Here is a 16,605-nt window from a genome sequence, read left to right as displayed (position 1 = left end):
AGTTACTGTAGAGTTGTTAAAATTGGGAGGAAGAGACATAACACAAAAACTGGCAAGGCTCTTCACAAAGTGCATTAGAAAAGGTGTGACGCCTAAGCAGTGGAATAATGCAAGTTTTGTTGCATAGTGGAATAATCACAGTTTTGCTGCATAAGAAAGGAGATAAATCAGAAATTGGAAATTATAGACCAATTAGCTTGTTATCCCACATCTACAAGTTGTTCACAAGGGTCATTACTAACAGATTAGAAAGAATACTTGATGAGAATCAACCGAAAGAGCAAGCTGGCTTTAGGACAGGATTCTCAACTATGGATCACCTTCACGTAATATCACAGCTAATGGAGAAAGTAAATGAATATAAAACACCATTATGCCTGGCATTTGTGGATTATGAAAAGGCATTTGACTCCATACAGCATAAGGCAATGTTTCGGGCACTGGAAAGACAAGGCATAGATACCCCATATATCATGATTTTGAAGAAAATATATGAGAGTGCTACCTCCTTTATTAGACTAGACAAAGACAGTAGCAAATTTAAAATCGAGAAAGGAGTTCGACAAGGAGACACAATATCTCCGAAGCTGTTTACTGCTGCCCTTGAGGAAGCTTTCAGAAGATTAGACTGGTCGCAGAAAGGAGTCAATGTGAACGGAGAGTACCTAAACCATTTACGATTTGCAGATGACATTGTGGTCATAAGCCACGATCTCAAAGAATTAGAGGAAACTCTTAATCAGTTATGCACAGTTAGTAAGGATTTTGGACTAAAGATGAATATGGCTAAAACAAAAGTAATGATGAACAAGTATGCCACGGAAAGGGAAATAATGATTGAAGGAGCAGTAATTGAAAAGGTGGAGTCATATACTTATCTGGGACAAGTTATTAGCTGTAATAATGATAAATGGCTGGAAGTCAAGAGAAGAATAAATTTTGGATGGATAGCATTCAGGAAATATAGTCACATACTGAAGAGCAATATCCCAGTTTGTCTGAAACGTAAAATAATGAATCAATGTATACTCCCCACCATGACTTATGGAAGTGAAACTTGGGCACTCACCAAAAGAATGGAAGAGAAGCTAAGAACTACACAGCGAAGAATGGAACGAATTATATTGGGAATCAGACTGTTAGATAAGAAGAGAAACACATGGATTAGGCAGCAAACTCAAGTAAAGGACATTCTTATCAAAACTAAAGAACTAAAATGGTCTTGGGCAGGACACATAGCTCGAAGACATGATGACAGATGGACTAAGAAAATAACAGAATGGTACCCAAGAGGAGCTAGAAGAAAACCTGGAAGACAAAGGCGGAGATGGATAGATGAAATTCATGAGTTTTTGAGTAGTAAATGGATGGCCAGTGCTCAAAACAGAAGGAACTGGAAAGTTGCTGGAGAGGCCTTCATCCTGCAGTGCATTGAAAATGGCTGATGATGATGATAATGGTGAGTCAAATTGGAGGCTTTGCAATCTCATCTCGGAGCATGAGAAGGGCTATTTGTCAGGCTAAATTCACTTGCTCTGCTGCTGTTGAGCACTATTTGAGCAAGCATTTGATGAATCTGAAGTGCTGGTCAAGACATCAAATGCAGGCACCGTTGGGATATCAGACACGGTGTCACTCAGATATAAGGGATGCAGAATTTTGAAGGCGGAGAAAGAAAGTATACAGAAAGGACAGACATGATGGGAGTGGGAGATTATGCTTAGTCAAGAAGCATGTAAAATTGAAGGCAATGCACCCATTTGAAAATAGTGCAATGTTGAGTCAGTTTGGTGTGACATAAGCAGTAGAAAAGCAAAAATGAGAATAGGAGTGTGTTATAGAGCTAATGACCCTAACAAGTACAACAAAAAACTGTACAGAGTGGGCTAATAAATCAGAATACCTTACAATAGGGGATTAACTTTCTAGATATTGACTGAACTTGTGGGTTGGTAGCTCACAGACTAGCAAGACTTTTGTGGATTTATTTTATGACTGTTTTCTACAGCAGCATGTTAGAGAAACAACAAGAGGGAGTAATATTCTTGATCTGATTATCAGCAGTGATTATTCATTCATTAAGAATCTGCAGATAAAAGAACCACTAGGTGGAAGTGATCACAATATATTGATTTGGAATTTTTGCTTTTGTAAAGGTGACTACAGTAGTCTCAGACAGTTTTTAAATTCTATACAGTGGGACCAACTGATGATGTTACCAACAGCAAATTCTAAATGGGAAGCATTCAAGTAAGTAATTGTGGAAGCAACTACCGATTAAGAAATACTGTTTGAGGTTTAGACCTAAATGGATGTCAGATGAACCGATGAAACTCATGGCAGAGAAGAAAAATGCAAGGCATGCATATAAATTATCGGGGGGGGGGGGGGACAGAAGCTTATGGTAGATATAAACTAGTCTGTGTTCAAATCGCAAAGGAGGTTAGGCAAGAGAAGGCAGATTACGAGAAATCTTTGGAGAAAGATGCAAAGAAAAGCAGAAAAGACTTCTTTACTTATGTAAGCTCGGCAAGGAAGGGGATGAATCAAACTGGTCCATTTGATATCGATGGTTTGACTATTGATGATCCTGTCCAGGTTGCTGACAAATTAAATGAGCATTTTGCATCTACAGGAACTCTTTAGGAAAGGGAATGAGAAGTTCATCCAACTCTAACAGAGAGCTAAATGAATTTATAATAACTGAGAGGAAAGTGGAAGAGAAATTGTTGAAGTTAAACTTAAGAAAGGCACCTGGGGTGATTGGGATCTATCCAATTATATTAAGGGAAGCAATGAAGGAAGTAACCAAACTATTAGCCATAATTATGAGTGCATTACTGGTTTCATGGGAGGTCCCCACAGACTGGAAATGTGCAAAATGTATCCCCAATTCACAAAGGTGGATCAAAGGGTAACAGGAATAATTAAATATCTTCTGTTCCAGGGAAAATAATATGGAGTCACTGGTTCAAGCAGTAATCCAGGATCATCTAGACAAGACTGAAGTTATCCTTCAGACACATCAATTTGTTAAGGGAAAATCCTGTCTGACCACTTTGATTGAATATTATGTGGTCACAAAGAAATTGGATGTAAAAATTAATTTTGATATGATATACTTGGATTTCAGGAAAGCTTTTGATACTGCTGCACAGAAAAGACTGCTCTACAAATTGAAGTCAGTGTGGCATTAAGGGTAAGTTGCTGCTATGGATAAACGGATGGGTGAGTGGAAAAAGATAGAGTGATTATCAGTGGACATTGACCTTCATGGACTAATGTTATTAGTGGAGTTCTGTGTTGGGCCCACTGTTGTTTTCTATTTTATCAATGATATTGATGAAGGCACATTAGGCTTAATATCAAAGTTTGCAGATGATACAGAGGCTGGCAGGATGGTTAATGAAAGTAATGACAGTATACTACTGCAACAAGATCTAGGAAAATTGGATTGATGGGCTGAGAAATGGCAATTAAAGTTTAACATTGACAAATATAAAGGTAGCAGTAACCCACAGAGTAGCATACCAATTGTGTGGTACCACATTCAGGGTAGTGGAAAATGAAATAGACCTAGGGTAACTGTGCAGTCAGATATGGTGATTATCCCTGAACAGTCCACATCTTGAGTACTGTATGCAGGTCTGGAGGCCTCATTTTAGGAAGGATGTAGTGCTGCTGGAACAAGTAGAGAGAAGGGCAACAAGATTGATGAGGGTAACAAAGTGGTGCTTTTACCAAGAAAGGCTTCAGTTCTGCAAATTGTAATGTTTATTGGGCTTTTCTGTTATAGAAAAGCACAATAAACCAGAAAGTGCAAATTGTTTTTATTTTTTTATGGTCGTCACCTCCAGAAACATGCTTTAGAAAAATATCACAAAGGCGTTCAAAACTTTTGAAAGGGTAGTGCAATTTCCATTATAAATATGACCTTTTAGAGAGATAAATAGCTTAGTAATATAGTGAAATTTTCAACTTTCAAGGACTTGGAACGAATTAAAAAAAAAATAAAAAAACAATGTGTTATTGAGGTCACATTACAATATTTTCACGATACCTCTATTTATTCCTACAGGATGCAAAATATGTTACCTGATTTTTTTAAGTTGGAGTTTGGAGACTAGGCACCTGTGAGGTGGTCTGATTGAGGTGTTTACTGCTTTGAATGGACTGAGCAAGCTCAATGCTGATGGGATTCTTCCTCTTGCTCAGACTACACACGAAGGGACACAAATTCAAATTGAGGAAGGACAGTTGCAGAATAGACGTGTGGAGGTTTGGCTTTAGCCAGTGGGTGGTTAATGGCTGGAAGAAACTTCCATCTGTTGTTGTGGAAATTGATAGCTTAAATAAATTCAAGGAAGAACTAGAGAAACTATTGGAGGGAATGAGTAAGTGAAATGGGAAGTGTCTCTTTTTTTTTTTTTTTTTTTTTTTTGCAGATGCAGTATAAGTTTGCTCTCTTGCATCATTTGCCATTACTAATGCTAACAGTAATTATTGATTTCAGCAGCACGTTAATCCTAACCCACATTCCAATGTTGAAATTTTGAATCGTGTGCACAGCTGTTGTCATCGCTCCTGGCTGGAAGTGCCCCATATAGCTGTGGCGGGCTCCAACATTAATCACAACCATGGAACCCACATATACCTTTAAGGAAGTGGTTATTTTACAGCATGATTAAAGATGGCAAACATAGGGAAATGTATGCTGCCTTACTACAAAAGTGTCTGACTGCTGATGTTTTGTCATGCCCCTTTCCTCCCACTGTTAAGCACTGGTTTTTTGTGGTGCATTCGTATATGTTGCTCCTCTATAATGATGACTATGTTGTGCTACTAAGTAGCACAACCACTTTATCAACTAAGAAGACAACTGAAAGCTTCTTAATGTATACTTTGTTTTTGCCTTTATCACATTTGGTACTTTTACCACTTTTAGCATATATATATTTTATTACTATTTTGAATAAGTTGCTGTATACTGTACTTTATTTTTACTTTTTTTTAATTAAGTTTTATTTTATACATTAATTTTTTGTCAGTGGTGACAAGATTGGTTTCGGTATGCTTATTCCCGATGCACTAAACCTTTTCAGTATTAGTATAGCCATATAGTGGAAGGAACGTAGCTTTATGCTGTAGCCTTTATCGAAACACGATCTTTTCCAAAATAGCCTCTTATAACTAGTGGCATCTCACACGATGAGTTACAGATAACATACTTGTTATCTATAGCTCATGTATATTTTATATTATTTATTCAAATATCATTTTCATTTTACATAACCAATGTGGTGAAACACATTTCCGCATTCATTTTCAGGTGGTGGCACAAGCACAATATTGGTATTATTGCTATCCTGACCAAAGAGCTCTACTTTTCAGTAAAGGTTCCTGTGTTCATCCACCTCCATTCTAACCACAATTTCACAGCATTTCATGAATACCTTAACAGGGAATGGATTGGATAATGCATATTTCATCCCCACCACCAACATCCATATAACATTGTATGTCACGTGCATTTGATAAGAATGTTGGCTCGGTTATGTTATTTTCGCTCTGTGTTCCTTTTATATTTTATTTATTTATTTTTTAAATCTAAAAGCAACACCATTTTCCCATTTGTTTAATTAAATGCTTACTACAGCCATTATTACACTTGTTGGAGTTTGAGAAAAACTGATAGGCAATATTCATAGCCAACAACCTTTTATAATAAAACTATATTCATACAAATGGAACATTAAATGAAAGTTAATTACTTACATTCATTCCATCCTGAGATATTCTACAAACATTTATCACTTTCTCTTGTTGGCCAACAATCTTTAAAAATTCCACACAGACATCACCATTATCCAAAATGCTAACCTATGTGATTCAAATAATAACAGATCAACGCTGTGCAATACATATTACAAACATTTGCATCAACACATCAATTTTAATGAAGAAAGTAATATATATATATATAAAAAATACATGGAAAGAAATTATAAAATTAGGAAGTTCCTTAAAAACTTGTGATACTAAAGAGGGCAAATATTATTCTAATAAAATTGTATTATTCATATTAAAAGTGTTGAATTGAATTCTTCGTAACAGAAGAATCTTAGCCAAGATTTTCCAATTAAGAAGGAAAAGAAGTCTCACCCATATGAAATTATAAAAGAGTAGTTAGAAAGGAAAACTTACTTTATTGTTATAAAGGTAAATGACTTCTTACAATTAAAACAAGTGCCAGAGTTGATGAGCAAAGTGTGTGCACACACCTATATGTTGTGTGCACTTATGTTGACAAAAAATTTAAAAAAAATTAAATAATTAAGCAAGGAAACTACTGAGAAGGTTGAAAACTAAATTATGTGCACTATGAGTGAAGGAGGGCGACTTTTATTTAAAATAATTGGAAATCAAAGGGTGGAAAAAGTAAAAGGGTTTAGGTTTACCTTAGGAAACAAGTTAATATTCTGTTTAAATAAGTTAGAGTTTGATAAACTCTTCTGATATAAAGAAATTTAGGATCACTATTTGAACTTTCAAAGAAAACTGAAAAGAAAACAGATCTTTAAATTTTTCAATGCTGGCAAGTACTCATTTCAGAAGGAAAAGAAAAGAATTCAGAAAAACAATCCTTTACCAAAATGAGTTACAAAATAATCTCCAAGAACAGATTGTTCCAACAATATACTGGATAATTAACTCAAGAAGGAATCATCAGTCTCCGTTGGAAAAAAAAAAAAAAAAAAAAGACTAAGAACTCTTACATTACCAGAGGCTCCTGTGTAATAATCAGAAAGAAATTAATTACTGAGAATTTGATGCATCCAAAATTCAACAAAGCAAGATTGTTCAAATAATACTACACTGATATATAACAAACAATCAAATGTATGAGAACATCAATGTAATTTTTTTAATTATCAGAAAACTATTTATATAAAAAAGGAAACACAAGCAGGTTTCCATTCAATGAAAAAATTCTGGAATTAAGGAATAATTATTGGTGGCTGTTAATGACTGGGTTTCTAAACTAGAGTAAATTTTCTTGGATAAATTGGAAGTTTATAAAAGTAAAACACTATGTACATAAATGCTTTTAAATAAATATATATATATATTTTTTTTTTCATTTTTTCCCCCCTATTTTGACTAAACATAAGAATAGAATTATATTGTAGTTTTAAATGTTTTTCACCAACCTTATGTAGAAATAAAACACAATGAAAACTGGAATCTTGATAACAACTATGTATTTATAATAAATTATATTTGCCTGTATTTACAATAAATTATATTTAACTTTACAACTAAAATATATGAAATATACATTAAAATATACTGGGTTAAGAACAATAAATTACATTAAAATATACTAAATTGAAAGCGATAAAACCATAGCTTTCGAAGGCTCCTGATTTCTTCTTCAGTGGTATTTTCTTTGTTCTGCGGTGCGTCTTTAAATACCAGCAGGTTCACAGTACTCATCACGTGTTCCGGAATCAGAAGGGGCTCGAGAGTGGGTCATATGGAACCGTTCATCCCTTCTGAGGATAGTAGCCTCAAAGAGGGGATGGATCCGCGTTCCTCTATCTCTATTAATGTTCACTGTGGAACAGATCTGCAAACTCTCGAGCCACTTACGGTCCCAGAACTTATGCGCCCGATCGGTGATGATAGCATCATCCGGAGAGATCTGGTGCTGCTTCTCCCAAAAATGCTCGCCCACAGCAGACTTACCATACTCCGCATTTCTTATTGCCTTAGTGTGCTCCCCCAGACGATCTTTGAGACGCCGTTTTGTTTCCCCTACATAACACTCCCCACAATCCGGGCATCCAATACTATATACGACCCCACTTGCATTCTCTTTTTAAATGGGTCCTTTACTTGTGACACGACTATGTGCAGCCTCCGCCCCGGAAGCTGCACACAACGCATCTGATAATTTCTTAGTATTCTAGTTATATGATCGGTTAGACCTGGATAGTAGGGAATGTATGCAGTGGATACTGGCGTAAAAGATTCGCCTCTCCTCTGATTTCCTTTAATATATTTTTCTATAATCCTCTCGGGGTAGCCACATTTTGTAAGATCCGTCATGATGCGTTCATACTCTACCTTCCTATCCTCGGAGCTACTACAGTGTGATTTTGCCCTGTCAACTAATGTTCTAACCACACTGTTCCTATGATAGTGGGCCTGAGCTGAATTGTAGTGCGAATATTGACTTTTCCACATCCATTTCCTATAGACCTTAGTCTTTAGTTGTTGGTCTTCCCTACAGACCAACACATCTAGGAACGGCAAAACTCCTCCTTCTTCTGCCTCCGAGGTAAATTGTATGAATGGGGAGAAGCCATTTAAAATATTCAACACCTGATCTTCACTCCCCTTTCGAATAATTGAAAATGTATCATCTACGTATCTTTTCCAGGGGTGCATAGGGAGAACACTAACATTAAATATTCTAGCCTCGAGCTCCTCCATAGCTAAATTAGCTGTAATTGCGCTAATGGGGGAGCCCATGGCACCGTTAACCTGCTTATACATAGTATTATCAAACACCATAGTGGTGTTTGAGAGGCATAATTCTATACCTTTCTCAATATCCTCTAAATTAATTGTGTTCTAGTATTTAGAGTGGTATCTCTCCGTAAGGCCATGTGTGCACAACGAACTCCATGGTCAATCGGAATACATGTAAATAGAGATTTCATGTCGAAAGATATCATAATTTCATTCTCTTCTATGTGTTGGCTTCTAATAAAATGCACAGTCTTTGCTGTCCTTAATACTAAATTCAGAAAGTCCTACTAATGGAGATATAATTTGGCTAAGAAACCAGATAGTGCATATGTGGGACTGCCTATAAATGAGACTATGGGTCTAAGTGGTACACCCATTTTATGAATTTTGGGCAAGCCATAAAATCTTGGTATTTGGCTCCCTGTAGCATGCAGTACCCAATATTGTTCTTTGGAAATTTTGCTAGACTTAAGCTAACTAACCGATCATATAACTAGAATACTAAGAAATTATCAGACGCGTTGTGTGCAGCTTCTGGGGCGGAGGCTGCACACAATCGTATCACACGTAAAGGACCCCATTCAAAAAGAGAATGCAAGTGGGGTCGTATATAGTATTAGATGCTCGGATTGTGCGGAGTGTTAGGTAGGGGAAACAAAACGCCGTCTCAAAGGTCGTCTAGGGAAGCACACTAAGGCAATAAGAAATGTGGACTATGGTAAGTCTGCTGTGCCTGAGCATTTTTGGGAGAAGCAGCACCAGATTTCCCTGGATGATGCTATCATCACCAATCGGGTGCATAAGTTCTGGGACCGCAAGTGGCTGAAGAGTTTGCAGATCTGTTCCACAGTGAACATTAATAGAGATAGAGGAACGCGGATCCATCCCCTCTTTGAGGCTACTATCCTCAGAAGGGATGAACGGTTCCATATGACCCACTCTCGAGCCACTTCCGATTCCGGAACACGTGATGAGTACTGTGAACCTGCTGGTATTTAAAGACGCACCGCAGAACAAAGAAAATACCACTGAAGAAGAAATCAGGAGCCTTCGAAAGTTATGGTTTTATCGCTTTTAATTTAGTATATTTTAATGTATTTTATTGTTCTTAACCCAGTATATTTTAATATATATTTCATATATTTTAGTTGTAAAGTTAAATATAATTTATTGTAAATACAGGCAAATATAATTTATTATAAATACATAGTTATCCAGATTCCAGTTTTCTTTTTCATTGTGTTTTATTTCTACATAAGGTTGGTGAAAAACATTTAAAACTACAATATGAATATACCCAACCTCAGAGGCCTGTTTGAAGAATCGTTTAGATGCTATGGCCATCCAATTGTGCGGTGCATCAGAGAATTCCAGAGGCATAGTGTTAGGGAGGCTAAACATGAGCAACATTTGTGGTTTGCCCATCGATGTAAGACACACAATCTCATAGCTCGAGGCTTTCAAACAAAGCTACCTTTTGAAGATGAACAACTATTTAACGTTTCCAAGTGGTATCAAAAGAAGAACTTAAATATATGGATTGAGAAATTACATAGGAATTTATACCACATTAGTAAGATAAGTGACAAGATGACTTTAGTAAGATAAGTGACAAGATGACTCCGGTGCACTTGTCAGAAGTGACCATTGTGGTGGCAACTAAAACAAAACAGATTTCTGACATCTATAGACGAAGACAAATGGGGAAGTTTGACAGACTTAGAGGACGAACCAGGTTTAGAGGCAATAGTGATAGTACTGACAAGGATTTTATAGTGAATATGAGCAGTAAACTAACTAAAGGTCAGTTGGAGGTTCTAAATTTAGGACCAAAATTTGCTACGATTCTGTCCAGAGTACCCGTTGCAGAAATAGCAATGGGCGTGGAAAGGGCTATAAATAAACTTCCCGAAGATATGGCTAATGAAATTCGAGTTAAAACAGCAGCCATCCTCAGTCAAGCTAAAAACGCCCCCTCTAATCTCAATGTGAAGCAAAAATTAGCGCTAAAAAAGCCTCAAGCAAGATGATAGCATTGTGGTCTTACCCGCGGACAAAGGTAGGGCAACGGTGGTTCTTGATAAGGAAGCATATCTGAATAAAGCGTTGGATTTATTGAATGATCAAACAACCTATAAGGTTATTCAGAAAAGTCCGCTGCTTAGCTTGGAACTGCAAGTGAATAGAATGGTACAGATTTGGCTTAAGTCTAGCAAAATTTCCAAAGAACAATACTGGGTACTGCATGCTACAGGGAGCCAAATACTAAGATTTTATGGCTTGCCCAAAATGCATAAAATGGGTGTACCACTTAGACCCATAGTCTCATTTATAGGCGGTCCCACATATGCACTATCTGGTTTCTTAGCCAAATTATATCTCCATTAGTAGGACTTTCTGAATTTAGTATTAAGGACAGCAAAGACTGTGCATTTTATTAGAAGCCAACACATAGAAGAGAATGAAATTATGATATCTTTCGACGTGAAATCTCTATTTACATGTATTCCGATTGACCATGGAGTGCGTTGTGCACACATGGCCTTACGGAGAGATATCACTCTAAATACTAGAACACAATTAAATTTAGAGGATATTGAGAAAGGTATAGAATTATGCATCTCAAGCACAACTATGATGTTTGATAATACTATGTATAAGCAGGTTATCGGTACAGCCACAGGCTCCTCCATTAGCGCAATTATAGCTAATTTAGCTATGGAGGAGCTCGAGGCTAGAATATTTAATGTTAGTGTTCTCCCTATGCACCCCTGGAAAAGATACGTAGATGATATATTTTCAATTATTCGAAAGGGGAGTGAAGATCAGGTGTTGAATATTTTAAATGGCTTCTCCCCATTCATACAATTTACCTCGGAGGCAGAAGAAGGAGGAGTTTTGCCATTCCTAGATGTGTTGGTCTGTAGGGAAGACCAACAACTAAAGACTAAGGTCTATAGGAAATGGATGTGTAAAGGTCAATATTCGCACTACAATTCAGCTCAGGCCAACCATCATAGGAACAGTGTGGTTAGAACATTAGTTGACAGGGCAAAATCACACTGTAGTAGCTCCGAGGATAGGAAGGTAGAGTATGAACGCGTCATGACGGATCTTACAAAATGTGGCTACCCCCAGAGGATTATAGAAAAATATATTAAAGGAAATCAGAGGAGAGGCGAATCTTTTACGCCAGTATCCACTGCATACATTCCCTACTATCCGGGTCTAACCGATCATATAACTAGAATACTAAGAAATTATCAGACGCGTTGTGTGCAGCTTCCGGGGCGGAGGCTGCACACAATCGTGTCACAAGTAAAGGACCCCATTCAAAAAGAGAATGCAAATGGGGTCGTATATAGTATTAGATGCCCGGATTGTGGGGAGTGTTATCTAGGGGAAACAAAACGCCGTCTCAAAGATCGTCTGGGGGAGCACACTAAGGCAATAAGAAATGCGGAGTATGGTAAGTCTGCTGTGGCTGAGCATTTTTGGGAAAAGCAGCACCAGATCTCCCCGGACGATGCTATCATCACCGATCGGGCGCATAAGTTCTGGGACCGCAAGTGGCTCAAGAGTTTGCAGATCTGTTCCACAGTGAACATTAATGGAGATAGAGGAACGCGGATCCATCCCCTCTTTGATGCTACTATCCTCAGTTGTTGTTGTTGTTTGGTTGGTTTTTAGGAGCATTAGCAACTAAGGCCATATTGCTCCAGGATATGCGGTGGTCATTCCTTGACCTTTCCGCATCCTCCGTATTTGGTGGTGACAGGCTCGAACCCCGGTCTAATCAAGAAACGTGTGCTGCGCACTGCTGCTCCTTCCCACCTGGCTACGGAGGCGCACTATCCTCAGAAGGGATGAACGGTTCCATATGACCCACTCTCGAGCCACTTCAGATTCCATAACACAAGAGAACGGAACACGTGGGAATGAAACACGTGATGAGTACTGTGAACCTGCTGGTATTTAAAGATGCAGAACAAAGAAAATACCGCTGAAGAAGAAGGTAGGAGCCTTTGAAAGCTATGGTTTTATCGCTTTTAATTTAGTATATTTTAATGTATTTTATTGTTCTTAACCCAGTATATTTTAATGTATATTTCATATATTTTAGTTGTAAAGTTAAATATAATTTATTGTAAATACAGGCAAATATAATTTATTATAAATACATAGTTATCAAGATTCCAGTTTTCGTTTTCGTTGTGTTTTATTTCTACATAAGGTTGGTGAAAAACATTTAAAACTACAATATGAATATACCCAACCTCAGAGGCCTGTTTGAAGAATAAGAATAGGATTATTTCAAAATTAAATCAAAATCAAAAATGTTGAAAATAAAAATAAAAATAAAAAAAACCTGGAAAGAAGATCATTAAAAAATAAAAATTGACATAATTAATATTATTTCCTTTTCTTTGTAGTAATATCCTCTATGTTTATATATGTGTTATATAATTCTGTATCATCAACTTCTGGATCTGAATTCCAGAGAACTTCTTAATTTTTGTTTGTGTAGGCCTACATTGTCTCAACACTAATATAAATATAAAATTCCTACTATTAATTGTAAACACATATGTAATTTGTTGTTTCCGCATTGACAGAACCTTGAAAACATATGTGGATATTCCTTTGGTCCTTTACATGAAAAAATTATATATGCGTGCATATTCAGAAAAGGATTAAGAAAAATAAATATTTTCATTTAACATTTCCTAACGAATATATTTTAAGTTTAGTAATAATTAATATAACCTAGAAGGCCATAAAGCACTTTCCAACTATTAAATTCATGCTAATTTAAAATGGTGGCTATTTTACTATGAAAAAAATCATAGCTTAATTTTATTTGTTGAGAAATATGTAATTTAGTGGACAGTGAAATATGAAGAGCCAGTTAATAATGTGTTGGGCCTGTCCAGCTGAGACAATGGTTTTAATATACTATAGTAATCCTGTATAATGTATTCAAAGATTACACAAGGTTACAAATCCCCAGCCATGCCACCTGCAGATGCTCTCAATTGTCAAAACTGATCAGTGATGGATCCATAAATCATATCTAGCCTAGTGGTGTTGCACACTGTCTTATTTAAAACATGCCACTGGGAAAATCGAGGAAGGATAGTTGCAGAGTAGATGTGTGGAACTGAAACTCTGATTGGTGCTTAATCTGCGATGGTTCAGAAATCTACTTCTGTCAGAGATTGTACTTTATCAAAGATTGTAACTTTATCAGAGATTATAACTGTATCAGAAAATAAATAAATTATATCAGAGATTATAACTGTATCAGAAAATTCCCAACAAAATACTTTTCAGACTATGATACTCCCACCAGCAATAGGTACTTTCTGACAAAAGATCCAACATTTCATGTTGTTATTACTACACATGATTCTATCATTTCCAAGGAGGAAAAGGAAATAGATGTTAATCCCCAATCATAGTCATGTTGTTGGTCCACCCCCACAAAGGACAAAGGGGGAGACTGTGTATACAGGAAATCATAAATTACTATAAATAATCAAAACTTACTGAAAAAAAAAAATGGACCTGATACACTGAGAGGAAAATGACATGAGGGTAAAGTTCTTTAAATATGCATTTAATATGGAGGGTTCACTTTGAAATAGCACCTATACATTTTTAACACATATGTGCTGATGATGTGAATATTTAATCAGTATTATTGCAATTACACAAACTGATATATAAATATAATCACAAATAAAAAAACTTACCACTGCATTCTTTGCTCGCTGCCGAGTAGGCCGTAGACGAACAGTGTTAAGAGGTGGAGGCAAAGATTTTAATGCTACATCCTTATTCTCTGTGATAGAAAGAGAATTGGGACTTTTCTTTTGCAAACTCTGAACACCATCTTTCTTTATGTGAGTGGTTTGTTCATTGGTATCCTGGTTAAGTTCTTTTCTATAGATGCTCAACTGATCACTTCTAGATTGACATTCACATTTTGATTTTACTCTACAACAGCACAATTCTATATGAGAGCAAGGCCTATTTTCACAAAACCATTTGTGACTACATGATGGATGATCACAATTACTGGCAGCATCAAGAGTTTCTGAAAAGTGACCACTACAAACTTTATGATGTAATGCATCACTAAAAGAATAAAACAACAATAAATGAATATAAGAGACAGCAAGCCACACAGAATAATTTTACTGTTACTCAAGCAAATAATTTATTATATATAAAAAATAAGAATCTTCATTTTTGAATACTGACAATAAATATAACATCCTAATGACATACACAGTTAGAGATATAAGTAATGAAGAATGGATATTTTCCATAAGTAGCAGAAATTAATAATAGCTAGTTTAGGTAAAATACATAGCAAATCTGGCTAGCACCAGAATACCAAATCCTCAATTTAAAAACTGAAAAGGAAACATGAACAACTTTATATTGACAATTCCTCTGACAACCTCATGATTAAAAATAGGACAAACTCTTGCAAAAAAATAGGATGTAGTATTCAAAGACTGTGGTGAACTTTCCTAATAGAAAATTCATAAAACTGAAAGAAGTTTGCCTTAGTGTCAATGTTGAAAGGTGATTCTGCACACGGTGGCCAAAAAAATATGAACCTTTGCATTAAGAGAGCCACAGACAGAAGAAATGCAAACAGATGCAAAGAAAACTGTGGTACAGGGTGATGACAGATTGCTTTGTTGAGTATAAAGACTGTACAGGCTGATAAACTGCAGTAACCTTCAGTCAGAATGGAGGAAACAGATGATCTATCAGACTTTGAAAAAGGTCTTATCATGGGTGTATGTTTAGCAGGGGTCACGATTCAAGAAATGAAAGAAATAACTGGTTTCTAAAAAGCATCCATCTCAAAGGTTATTAATGACTGAGGTTCATTAATAACCTTTGAGAGCAAGAGGTTCTTTCACATTAAAGGCATAAATGTGGCAGAAAAACAAAACTTCAAGAGCAAAGCCATCAAAAGGAAGACTGTACAGAAAAATAGGACATCCAGTGTGCAGAAAATAACATCTGAATTCAACCAAGCCCAGAATTGCCCTATTTCAACCCATACAATGTGCAGGGAATTGAAGAAATCAAGTATTAGCAATCACCTGCTTTTTCAGAAGCCACTTGTTTCAGAGAAAAACAAGAAAATATGCTTGCATTTGTGCAGAGAACATCTTGATTGGACAGTGGAACAATGGAAGAAAGTCATGTGGTCAGATGAATACACATTGTTTTGCATTGATGGTAAGCAGAATGTGTGATAGAACCTCATGAAGCAGTGGACGTTGCTTGCCTTGGTAAGACAACCCGAGCATCTGGAAGCAGTATCCTGGTATTATAAATTTTCTGTTGGCACAAACTTGGTCTCCTAATACCAGTGGAAGGTTAAATGTCATCTAGGGAGTACCCAAATTTTGTATCGGATCTACTGCACCCTGAAATGTTACACTTTTATCCCAATTTATTTTTGGTTTTTAGGAGCATTAGCAACTAAGGCCATATTGCTGCGGGGATATGCGGTGGTCATTCCCTGACCTTTCCGCATCCTCCATATTTGGTGGACACGGGCTCGAACTCCGGTCTAATCAAGAAGCGTGTGCTGCGCAATGCTGCTCCTGCCCACCTGGCTATGGAGACGCCCCTTTATCCCAAAGGTGATGGCCACTTTACGAATGATAATTCAACAATGCATTGTGCCTAAATCATGCAAGAGTGGTTTGGAGAATCTGACACAGATTTACACCATATTTTCTGGCCTTCACGTTCACCTGATCTCAATCCTACTGAGAATGTGGGATACACTAGAGAGAGATATTTGGCAACGAAGTCCTCTTTTTTTCAACTTGGTCATAGCTATGCAATATTTTGCTGGAAGAATAGTTACAATTAGACCAAAGCACACTAAAACAACTTAAATAATCCATGCTGTGCGACCTGATTTGATACTGAATATAGTTTATATTTTTTTTGTACGGTGTGTGTGTGTGTGCATTTTACAATACTGGGTCATCTTGTGTCTAACTACAAAACCCAGGCACTTAC

General features: G+C 36.6%; 1 protein-coding gene across 1 annotated transcript in view; it reads right to left on the bottom strand.

Moving 5' to 3' along the window:
* The window catches only part of SAK (polo like kinase SAK), a 220,575-nt gene that overhangs the window by 53,372 nt on the left and 150,598 nt on the right, over positions 1-16,605 (bottom strand). The window contains exons 10-11 of the mRNA XM_090384442.1: positions 14,295-14,679; positions 5,776-5,880 (exon numbers count right to left, since the gene is read on the bottom strand). Coding sequence (XP_090240568.1) covers positions 5,776-5,880; positions 14,295-14,679 — 490 coding nt within the window. The remainder of the gene's footprint in view (positions 1-5,775; positions 5,881-14,294; positions 14,680-16,605) is intronic.

The sequence above is a fragment of the Mastigoproctus giganteus genome, chromosome 11 (assembly GCF_048544385.1).
Source record: "Mastigoproctus giganteus isolate SK-2022 chromosome 11, ASM4854438v1, whole genome shotgun sequence".
NCBI classification, from domain to species: Eukaryota; Metazoa; Arthropoda; class Arachnida; order Uropygi; family Thelyphonidae; genus Mastigoproctus; species Mastigoproctus giganteus.
Note: the sequence above shows the minus strand (reverse complement) of the source record. Positions and strands in the feature narration are given on the sequence as shown.